Raw genomic sequence first — 12029 nt, 5'->3', positions numbered from 1 at the left:
TGTCTTTAATAATACTATTCTCATCTATTGTATACAAGTATTCATTGCAACACAAAGTTGATTGTCCACACATCTCTGTGTGGCCTCGTTGGTGTTTGGCCGTTGAAGCTGTATGCCCTGGTATAAGGTAGCTAGCGAAGGGCCAGCATCCAGCCAGTGACCTGGGAAAACAGCACAGGGGAGAGGTCACCATGGCACTTGGCCACGGTGATGTGATCTCTCCAAAGCAGCTGTTGTCCCTGTGCCCTAATTCATTGATTTAGGGCTTTGCATCCTGAGTAGAAACTTTAACTCTGGAGGTTTTAAATGATGTCATTCCTTTTGAGGAAATGTTTCTCTTATAACTTACACAAAATCTTAGTCATACTTTATGTCATTTTGACCTCACATTTAAGTCAGGATAAATTGTCCAGGGCACTGCATCATGATCAGAATTTTAGAACTGAAGACAAGAGAAATCAGATTTTGATTTAAACAAGGAGAGTTTTTTACTCTGTGCTTTTGGAAAGAACCATGCTATTTATAGTACCTGACCATATCCTATTAGCTATTATTCTGCCCCTCAGTTTCTAAGCCATATTACATCTTAAGTTTCAAATTACCTATTCTCCCCATTTATTGCAAGCAAATAATTTTTTCAAGTAAAAATTTTCAGTTATTTTGAATAGATGTTTTGAAAACTTCCATTAGTTTCCATAAAAAGTTACTTTTCCGTTCTTGTTATTTTCTGAGTTAGTAATTGGGATAGCATCTTTTGTTTATGGAAAGGATGAAATATTTCAAAAGGTTTAATTCACAGCACAAAGAACAACATTAGCGGCCTTTTTTTTTTTTTTTTTGGTCTCACAGTTTAGCTGTTGAGAAAATTACGGAAATTCTAAAGACAATGGTAGTTGTCAGAGAATGCCTTCTCAAAATAAAACTTAAAGTCATTCATGTTTATTATAATGGAAATAATTGAAATATCTCTATAAAATATTTTTATATTCTTTATATGATGATATAAATAAATATTTATATCCTTAAAACTTGTTTTGAACATAGTCTTGGAACAAAAGCGTATCGTCTAATTATCTGGTTCCTTAAGGGTAATTTTCTTTAAATCCCCTCCTTTCCCTTTGCTTATTAGCAGCACCAAATTTTTTCTAACAAAATAAATATGCATTTTTATTTTTAAATTTTAATTTACATTTCTAGAGCAGGTACAACTACAGGAAAGTTGAAGTCTCAAGACTTAAAAACCATTTTAGAAAAAGTGATGTGAAAAGGTTTGATGTAAACGCCTGAGTCCCACTGGTGCATTTTACATGCTTTCCAGGTCCTTTCTGAGTTTCAGGATCTGGAATGGTCGGCTTTGTCCTAGTGTTCTCTTCCTGAAACTCAGTGTTAAAATTTATGAAAAGCAGCAGATTGTTTCTACTTCACGTTTTCTGTTTATCCATCATGAGCCCAGACAAGTAGTCACAATTGTATGTTACCTGCCTTAAAAAGAAGCTATTTATGTCTACTTGACTGTTCATTTTGCTCTGGTATCCACCGGGTTGGCAACCATGAAATTCAGTCTGGTGGTTTTTATAAGTTGGACACGAGCTTATTAGAAATGATTTAAAAGTATAAAATCATTTCTCATGGGCTTTCGTAATAAATAAACCTTATGATCAGAAACTACCTGTAGTCTAGACGTTTATTCAAGACCTGCAGAATCTGTAGTGTATATGATTGGAGATCCACTGAAAGGGCAAGAAAAAGACAAGTGCTTCTCAGTGTCAGCAGTTTTGGTATATAGCGCTTTAAAGAAAAGCCTTTTAGATTTGAAAGCTGTATCATTCCTAATGTGTCAGTGACTGTTCTAATATTACAGTAATCTAAAAATGGCACATGAATCCAGCCTTTAACAAATTAGCCTACCAGATCATTAGTGATGCAGAAGTTTTATTTAACCGTGAAATTTTTATTAGTCATGATCATTTACTACTTTATCTCTCTAAGTCAGAACTGTTTAGAGAAAACAGAATGAGTTTATAAAGATTTCTCCCACGGATTTCAGTGGAAAACAGTTTCAGGTGTAAGAGGAAGTTTTCATGAAGAAGAATCAGAGTTTATTAAATTTTCTTTAGAATCATCTTACCTCCTGGAAGCCCTGGGCAAGTGGGCCAGTGCTTATTTTCATGGCTGTGTTTAATCTCTAGAAACATTTTCCATTACTGCCTTACTAATGTTGTTTCCGTCATAAGAGAGAAAAGTCATTTTTAGACGAAAGCTTCAATATTACTGTGATAACCTTTGTTATCTTTTTCCACACTATTTCCTTTGGGCTAAATCAGCATGCAGCCGTCTAACGCAGATCATGATAAACCCCTTTCTCTGAGATTTTACTAATCGCTGCGAACTAAACAAGAAGTTAGAGTTGGTTGCTTACGCAGATCGCACCTCATCCTTTGAGATTTCCTCTTGACAATTAGAGGGTCTTCTTTCTTCCTCTTCCCAGTTTGGAGACTCCCAGCAACTCCGGCTTGTCCGAATCCTGCGAAGTACTGTGATGGTTCGTGTTGGAGGTGGATGGATGGCCCTGGATGAGTTCTTAGTGAAAAATGATCCTTGCAGGGGTAAGGAGATACTTATGTCAAGATAATAACACCACGAAAGTATATCGATCTTGTATTATTTTCCAGCATCAAAAACACAGTGGGGCTAATTTTGGTCATTTATTACAGTAAGGAATGTTTCACATTGGTCTGTCAGCCTGAAGTTCCCAAAGAACTTGTGGCAATTGTGTAAACCGTGTTCCTCTCATAGTTTTTTTTTACTTCTCCTGGATAACTAGGAGACTGGGAGGCAGGAAACACTAGAATAGATTTTCCTTTATGAGGCGTTCCCATCTGCAAGTTTCAAAATGAGCAATTCTACCAACCAGGGGAAGGATTTCCTCTGTCGTTAAGTAGCAAAGTAAGGGGAAAGAAAATTGAGCGACGAAGATTGAAGATACCGTACAGTAAAAGTTTAAAAGCGGAAGTTTTTGTGAAATTATGGGGAGGCGAGGAAAGCAGTATTGAAAATTTTTTTTAAATAATGAACTGCTAATTTGACTCTGAATTTTGAAGTTACAGATTAGAGCCTTACCAATAGCCTTACACTAATATACCATAGCTCTCAGGTATCTGGGAGTGCGTTCCCAGCAGCCAGTCAGCAGGCCTTCCTTCTATATTTTGGAAATAATGCAGCTGAAGGTAATGCAGCTCCATTTACGAAACAAAGAATTGAGAATGCAGAGTGTTCTGTGGGGTAGCCTAGGAAAGTTAGCTCAATTGGGGTGAAGGCTTCCAAATACTTTTTTCATCCTGAGTCAGACCTTTGAGTGTTTCCCTTCGCAGGGCCACTTTTCTCCTAAATTGTGCGCTAAAGGCCCGATCTGAGCAACCCTTGCATAATCAACTACTGTACTTTGTTTCTTCTCCTGCTAACAGTTTTCTTGAATGTGATTGGTATCCTGTGTCATTTCTTCTAGTTCATCATCATGGGAGTAAAATGTTACGTTCGGAATCAAACTCTTCAATTACTACTACTCAGCCTACTATAGGTTGGCGACCCCTCTCTTTGCCTCTCCCCTCTGACCTCTCCTCTTTCCTACTTTGACATTCTTGCTTTAATCGTTTTGTTTTAAAATAACATGCTTCATCCATCGCGTATGGCTTAACTCACATCCAGCTGAGCTGGTGCTTCCAAATTGAAATTCTGGACTTTCAACACGCTTCGGGTGTTGCAAATGTAGGGGTTGTGTAAGTGATCAAACACAGGCTAACACCCTGCACACGGGGTTCTGGCGGCGCCTTCTCCGAGTGCACGTGTGTTGGTGTGAGTGTTGCATCACAGATGACCTCACGGATCCTGGGGTCTGCTATTTGTTATTTTGCATGCTGTAAAACCAAGTTTTTAAGGCATAAAATAAAAATACCAGCCGCCTCATTGAAAGTGCAAAACCTGAAAGTTGCTGTGTCGTCGTCATGATTAACAACCCATCTCTCATTCTGTGTAATTGTCCAATTAATCCCGATGGTGAAAAACTGGCAATTTCCTGACCTCAGTAGTACACGCAAAAGACACAGTCCCCTCCTCCCTGGCTTGTCCCCTCAGGGTGGGGATGGCATAGTGAAACCCTGCAGGCATCAGTAGTGGGTGGATTAACAATATTTGAGCATGAGCTTGTCATTTTCATGCTGACTCTCTCTTTAATAGTGGTTACTCTTGGCTGGTGTCTAGTGTTAGAATAAACACACTTTTATTTTTTTCTTTCCCCAACTGGCCTGTATCCGAAAGGAATGCATTGTAAAGGAATGCATTTGACTTTTTGTGATGCTGAGTTGGAGTTGGCATGGCAAAAAGGTGTTCTTGCAATCCTCCACGTGGTCTGTGGCGCCAGATGGCAGTTTTCCCCTCCCCCCCGCACTCGACTGAGCCCCTCTTTTTTTTTTCCTTTCTTTCGTTTGTGTGCCTTGTGTGTTCCGTCATCCAGCTAAAGGAAGGACGAACATGGAGCTAAGGGAGAAGTTCATCTTGGCGGATGGAGCCAGTCAGGGAATGGCTGCTTTCCGGCCCCGGGGCCGGAGATCGAGGCCCTCATCCCGGGGAGCCTCGCCCAACCGCTCCACATCCGTGTCCAGCCAGGCTGGCCAGGCAGCCTCCCCGCAGGTCCCTGCCACCAGCACACCCAAGGTAGGACTCATTTCCTCTTCCTCTGCGCTCACTGTCTAGAGTATGCTTTTGAATGTTTGGGGGGGTCCCTAGAATTTGTAGGACCAGCTTTCTCCAAATGTGTCCCTTCTCACAATATGGAAGATGAAGAATTAAAAATGTGTGTGTGTGTGTGCGTGCGTGTGCGTGTGTGCGCGTGCGCTTTTGCCCTGTGGCCCATATAAAGACGATCTATTTAGGGGTTTTGGTTACCTTTCAGATTGTTTTTTCTTTTTAAAGCTTCATTCATGTTTTTGGTGTGTATGATTTGCCATCAGACCTTTTCTATTTGTTTTTGTTTTTTTATTTTTAAGTTTTGAATTTTATTTTATTTATTTTTTATACAGCAGGTTCTTATTAGTTATCTATTTTATACATATTAGTGTATATATGTCAATCCCAATCTCCCCATTCATCCCACCACCACCCCTGCCGCTTTCCCCCCTTGGTGTCCATCTATTTGTTTTTAATGATGATCATTCTTACTGTGAAATGAATGGCTGTGAATCTCTCTTTCCGTGGCTTTGTTTTTTTATCTGCCGTCCTTTACGTTTGATTTGCCATTGTTCCATACAGATTCTCCATCCTTTAACACGCAATTATGGTAAACCCTGGTTGACAAACAGCAAGGTGTCAACTCCTTGTAAACCAGCTGAGTGCTCAGACTTCCCCATGTCATCTCCAGAGGTATTGTAAGGCCCCAGATTCCAGCCTAACAGCCGCCTTTAACTGAAATGATCACCTACTAACACTGCTTCACCTCACCCTTAATAAATGTACTTTTGATAATACGTCGTCTTTTTACAGACTTCTATATGATAAGTCTCAACCCTAGGAATGTGAGAGTAAGGGGTGAACACAAAAGACAGTTTATAGCTCCTCGAAGGGAGTCAACCTAACCTAGTCACCTCTGCAGGCTCTCAGCCTTTTTTGTTTTTCTGTTCTCTTTCTCATACTTAATTTTGCTTTTCTCCCCTGGGAGAGTGACATACAGGAGATTATACCCAGACCTAAGTCAGGTTTCTTTTCAAGCTGATGGTATGCTTTTGCTTCTAGACATAATTTGGGCAAGAAATGCTGTAACCCTTTTTAGGTGAGAGTGAGAGGCAGTATCATTTGCAAGAGAATCACTTAAATTAAAAGAATGTGGACTGAGTGTTCTCTCTGGGCAAGGTCCTTCTGACTGTCTGGTATGTCTATTTCTGCCCAAGAACACTGGGTGGATGAGACCCAAGCCTTTTAGTTACCAGCGCAAGGGGCTGGGGGCTCGGATAGGCAAAAAGTTATCTGTCATTCTCAAAAGGTATGTATCTTTATTAGACTTAATGATTTTTTTCAGGACCCTCTCACTTTTTTAAATGACATGCTATATGGGGATAAGAGATTTAGGTGATATAAAATTTGCTGAGATTAACTTATGTATCAGATCATTTATATTCAATTGGAAGTCAACCATACGTCTTTTAAAGAAAGTTCTCTGTAAAATGATAAACATAGGCACCAAATAAATCACATACTTGATTAGAATCACCACAAGGAAGGGAGAAAAATCCGTAAAGAACTGTTATTGAAACCAAGGAGGTATTTCATATTAAAGGCAAGGACTCCTGGATAAAACTAATTTAGTACCTCTCAAAAGCCTTTTAAGCTTTTCAAAACCCTTATCTGTTATGTAACCCTCACACTCATAATGAGAGGTAGGCAGAGAAAATGTCATTGCCCTCCTGACTCAGATTGAAATGATGGAAATGGAAATTGCGGATGGTGGTATAGAGTTGGGGCAGAAGCCCATTCCTCAACTCTTCCTCATCCCCCAGCCCCTCATTTCTCCCCCTTCCCTCAAGTGAGTGATGCTAGTATCATATGTTACGTCTGAGGCGTCTGTCACTTCTGATGGATCTCTTGTAGCCAAAACTGAGAGCAGTTGAAGGAACCTAAAGTGACATGTTTGCTTTAAATATTTAGGGCTGTGCTACTCTGTTAGTTCAAATTTTTGAAAAGTGGAACCCCCCCCCCAAATTTAAGTCTATTATTTTGGCTAATACAAAGCTAGGTTTCATTTCAAATAGCCTCATGAGGCAAAACAACAGTATCCTTCTATGGAAGGGTCTTTAAGAGCATGGGGTAGGTTTGTGACTATAAAATCAGAATATCAAGGCATCTGAAAAGAATGCTCTTGGTCCTTCATGGTAATGAACTGTCATCTTGAGTGATATATTTCATCACCTGTGAGTCCTCACTGTCTCCTGGGTTGTTGAGATTCTGAGTTAGGGATTTAACTGGAGCAGAGCTGTCAGAGTTTGGGCAATTTACTGCCCTCTTCAGGCCCTCCTCTTTCACAATTGTGAAAAAGTGAGTAGGTAAGTGTGAGGATTAATTGTGGTTAGACTAGTGAGAGTATTTTCAATGCTTAAGCATGTTTTTTTTTTTTTTTTTTTTTTTTGGCCGTGCTGAGTAGCATGCAGGATCTTAGTTCCCCCACCAGGGATCGAACCCCTGCCCCCTACCATGGGAGTGCAGACTCTTAACCACTGGACCACCAGGGAAGTCCCAAGTATTATATGTATACGAATTCTATATAAATTCTATATTTAAATGTATGTAGAGAATACATATGTAAATGAATTATGAATATCATTAATATTAATAAATTGCAACCCTGATATATCTAAAGGTCTTACATATGCTTATTAAACATTTAAAACTATTTAATAAAGGAAAATTAATTTTTCAAAAAGCATATGTAATTGTTTAGATCTGTTTCCTCCAAACAGCTCCCTGACTGTGAGTTCATTGAGGAATATGATGTCTTTATACTTCCCAGATTTGTTTTCGTTTTTTTGGTTTTTTTTAACTTTGGGAGAATTTCCAAAATGTTGTAGTGATCCAGAAAACGTGAATGATTTTAGATTTAGAATAAAATGTCATAGTTGTGATTACTTTAGACATTCTCTGCAAACTCTTGTAAGAATTTTAAGAAAATCATCCCCAAACATTGCCTAGGTATCTTGTAAGGACCGTAGACAGTGACGGAGCCAAGAGAGGAAGTGACATCTTACCAAGTTACAGCATGTCGCTTTTTTCTCTTTTTGGCAGTTATGTTTGTTTAAATGGTGGCTGTCTAGGCATTCCTTATTTTCTTCCTGTTCAATTTCTGTTTATTTATTTCTGTCTAGTTCCCTAAAAACCTTGCAGGCAGCAGAGAGTCCAAGCACGATTTTTTAGAGTCCAGTCTTCTCTCGGGACCATGCAGCCACCATCATCTTTTTGGCTCTACTCTCTCAACTCTGTGATAATTCACTGACAATCTGAAAGATACTAACATACTCAGAGTTTGTCTATGTTTCCTCGGGGAATCTCCACTTTTGTGTTTTCTCTCCAACATGAATTCGTTTTCTTTAGAGGGGTCCCTCTGAATTTAGGGAGAGAATAAGAAATTAGTGGAGAAAAGCAAGTGAGAACCCCATGCCTCCTCACCTCCTGAGTGTCTAGTGGAGGGTTCCTACCCATCTGTGAAGTGGTGTCAGTGGAGAATCACGGGACAGGAGCAATATCTGAAATGTCTTTTCCCTGATTCGACACAGGGAACGCCAATACAGGGAAGCAAGCTTCGACTTCCGGGATATTTATCAGGGAAAGGCTTCCACTCCGGGGAAGACAGTGGCTTGATCACAACCGCAGCTTCCCGAGTGCGGACACAGTTTGCTGGTGAGTCTGCTGCGTTCTTTCTCTCGTGGCTTTGCAGTGTGATCTGAATATGAAAATCCCATTTCTTCCTAATCGGGGAAGACAAATCAATGCTGCTGTATTCTTCTGAAATGACAAGTGGTCCCAGTCCTCCATCAAAGGTAGGGGATCAGTGAGCCATGGGCATAAGGGACTCAAACATCCCTTTTGGAAAGTACCAGAGAAAGATGAGACAGTGACTGTGGAATTGAAGAAAAACTGTGGCAGGATCTACCCCTTCCGACCGAAAGTCTGGCCTCCTCTGCGGCTTGGAAATTGCACTGGGTTCTGTTTGGGGTGGTTGGAAAAACCCAACTGCACTGGCCCAGACCCCGGGGATCCTAAGCACAGCAAGCCTGAAGCTTCTTTAAACTTTCAAGTCTTTTGTCTTCAATTCCTTTGTGCTTCGAATTACTTATCCTAGGCAAAACTTGTGCTGTGCGTTTGTACTGCACACGTACCTGGGTTATACCTGCCAAACTTTGGAAAACACAATCTCAAGTGATATATCTATTCCTTATGTCTGTGTGTGGTAAATGGAATTCCACTGGGGTAGCCCCCAACCTGCTTTTTGTTTGTAAATTGAGCTTTTTGTATATTTCATCTACTTAGAGTGGGAGCAAGGCCATGAAATCAACATGTATTTCTTGAGAGCCTACTGGGTGTCCAGAAAACTGACTGAGATTAAACGTGGCACTGAGTTTCAAGAATCGGTGGCAGCTGGATGCAGTAGGAAGGGTGACCCATCTCTGCCCTCTCTCCTCAGATCCCAAGAAGACCCACAGCCGACCAGGAAGCCGAGCTGGCAGCAAAGCTGGTAGCCGGGCCAGCAGCCGCCGAGGCAGCGATGCATCAGACTTTGACATCTCGGAAATCCAGTCCGTGTGCTCCGACGTGGAGACTGTCCCCCAGACACACAGGCCTACGCCCCGAGCAGATTCTCGGCCGTCCGCAGCCAAGCCTTCCAAAATCCCCACACCCCAGAGGAAATCACCTGCCAGCAAATTGGACAAGTCCTCCAAGAGATAGTGCAGTTGGTTCTACCACTGTCCTTCCTAAAGCCTTTACTATTTAAGTCTGAAAGATGTAACATATGATGTAGAGACTATTGTGAAATAATGCAAGAGGTGAGTTTAAAGTTCTGCAGATGGCCTTATTTGTGTATTTGTCTTTTTCTTTTATCTGTATAATTTGGGTCAGATAGTCTGGGGTTTTAGTCACATCCTCCACGAGGGGGGAGAGAGTTTGATAGGCACTAACGTTTCTGCACTGAGCGTGTGGAACACACCTGAGATCACTATACCTGCAGGTAAGTCCACGACTTCCCGACAGCCAGCCCTCCACTGGGAGCTAACATGAAGGATACCTCAGGACACCTTCTTGCTTCTCTGGAAACTCTGAAAAGCCAAAAGACACCCACAGCGATCTATTCCAAGATGATCTAAGTGTAAACTGCAAGATGGGGGGCAAAAAGACAAACACACCCGCCGCAGTTCTTAACCTTGTACCTGACGGAGAACTCACAGAAAGTTCCTTTCTGCACCTACCCATGCTCTGAGATTCCCAGACTCTTGCGCGTTTCTGTGCCATGGCTTCACCTGAGGCCAGAGGCGTCCTGGACGTGAGCCCTCTTATCCTGTAAGAATATCATCATAAAGTGCATTCATGTAAATGTGAGGTTTTCTTTTGCTTGAGTGGACAGTAGCACCTGTACCATTGAACTCATTTTGTATCAAAGCAAGTTTGCTTGCAGAAAAGCTATGAAATAAAACATGTCCCTTAACTACATTGCTATGGAATTAATTTTTTTCCCCAGGGAAAAAAGTCAGTGTATTTTTTTATGAGCAAATATCCATTTGGAGTGACCAAACGAGACTTAAAAATGGGTTTATTTTGATTTTCTCATCTGAAGTAATCATGTTCTGGTATTATATCTATATTTAATAAATATAAACCTTTTAATTTATTATGTATACTCACATACTATAGGAAGATATTAGTATGCATTTAATAAAACATATTCACTTGAACATATGGCATACCTGATTATTTAAAGTGAACTTTTTCTGTTTGCTCTAAATAAAGCTTATATGGACGATCTCTCTTTACTAACAACAGTGTGACAGGCTAAGTTGGGGGGACAAAAAACACAGGGATATAATACATAAGAAATGATAAAATAACATTAACCATTCTATAAATATTTTTAATATGTACCAACCATGTGCCAGCCTCTGTTGGTGACACTGAGGCGCTCTTATATTCAAGGGGAAAAAGCTAATAAATAAATCACTAAAAAACATGAACTGAAACCAGGGGATGTATGACAGGGTAATGTAGTTACATTCCCTCCTGTGTACATTTAAAAATCAAATGATAAAATTTTCTTAAATATAAAAATGGCATCAAATATAATTAGAAGAATGGCAGATGGTTCCTTTGGGTATGACCGGTCACAGTTCTCCCTGTGACTTTGTAAATTCATTTCAGCACACGGCATTGGTGGCATTTGGGTTCAGGAGTTAGTTAAGATAGTCTTGTGTTTTCCCTGCGTGGTCTTTTTCATGGAGGCCAGCGTTGAATTGAAGGGCCTGGAGTCTCCGGAGACAAATTAGGTGCTGCTTTTAAGTGACTCCTTTCTCAAAGCATGGGTCTCAAGTGCATGCCCTTGATGGGAAGGGTGATTCTAACCTACGGGACCACTTACTGTAATTCATGCATTTGATTGTAAACACCTCATCTGAGAAGGCAGTTGAAATTGCTGTTACTCGTTTGGTGCTTTGCATAGGATCACATTTCCACTTCAAAGACAAATTTAAGGGAATAATTTTATCTGGGCTCATTTGAATGCTGCCCCTGATAAAGAGCTAGGGAATTTACGGTGAAAGATACTTCGAGAGTCCTAAGGAACTGCTTCCAGCTGCCAGCAATTGCCCTCCTGGGGAGCTTTTCACACTTTGATGCCTGATATTTGTTTCCTCTTGAATGTTTGTTTCCCAGAGCCTCAGGCTGACTTCTGAGGTCCTCCTGGAAGTTTCCCTCCTCTTCACTACACAGTTCCTTCTCTTTTCTTTTTGTCTTTCTTTCTCTTTTTTTGTTTTCTTTCCTACTTTTTATTTTAAAAACATGACATTGGAATGAATCGCAATGCTAAACATCTTAAAGACTGGCTCTGTTAGAAGATAAACTGAGGCATATTAAGAATTTTTAGGAGATCTACAAAACAGAAACAGACACAGACATAGAGAACAGACCCTGTGGTTGCCAAGCGGAAGGGGAGGGTGGGGTTAACTGATACAAACTATTATATATATGGTGGATAAACAAGGTTCTGTACAGCACAGGGAACTATATTTAATATCCTGTGATAAACCATAACGGAAAAGAATATGAAAAAGAATATATATATAAAACGGAATCACTTTGCTGTATAGCAGAAATTAACACAACATTGTAAATCAACTATTCTTAAATTAAAATTTTTATTAAAGAATTTTAAGAGTTTACTTGAGCAAAATCCAGTTCCAATCAGGCAGCGCCAAACCAGAAGTGGTTAGGAGTCCACCAACAGGAGA

At 40.4% G+C, this 12029-nt stretch overlaps 1 protein-coding gene across 17 annotated transcripts in view; it reads left to right on the top strand.

The window, feature by feature from the left end:
* The window catches only part of DST (dystonin), a 497869-nt gene extending 487627 nt beyond the window's left edge, over positions 1 to 10242 (top strand). For 14 of the 17 annotated variants that reach the window (XM_029242502.1, XM_029242503.1, XM_029242516.1 and 11 more), the window contains 5 exons: positions 2489 to 2606; positions 4511 to 4710; positions 5305 to 5415; positions 8313 to 8436; positions 9221 to 9606. In XM_029242502.1, coding sequence (XP_029098335.1) covers positions 2489 to 2606; positions 4511 to 4710; positions 5305 to 5415; positions 8313 to 8436; positions 9221 to 9483 — 816 coding nt within the window. In that variant the 3' untranslated portion in view covers positions 9484 to 9606. Of the gene's footprint in view, positions 1 to 2488; positions 2607 to 4510; positions 4711 to 5304; positions 5416 to 8312; positions 8437 to 9220 lie in introns of all 17 variants that reach the window. The other 3 variants (XM_029242504.1, XM_029242518.1, XM_029242501.1) reach the window with 2 other exon arrangements.
* The last annotated feature ends 1787 nt before the right edge of the window (positions 10243 to 12029 follow it).

Source organism: Monodon monoceros, unplaced genomic scaffold (genome assembly GCF_005190385.1).
Source record: "Monodon monoceros isolate NGI ecotype Baffin Bay Population unplaced genomic scaffold, NGI_Narwhal_1 Super_Scaffold_3, whole genome shotgun sequence".
Taxonomy (NCBI): Eukaryota; Metazoa; Chordata; class Mammalia; order Artiodactyla; family Monodontidae; genus Monodon; species Monodon monoceros.
This window is presented reverse-complemented; position numbering and strand designations above follow the sequence as displayed.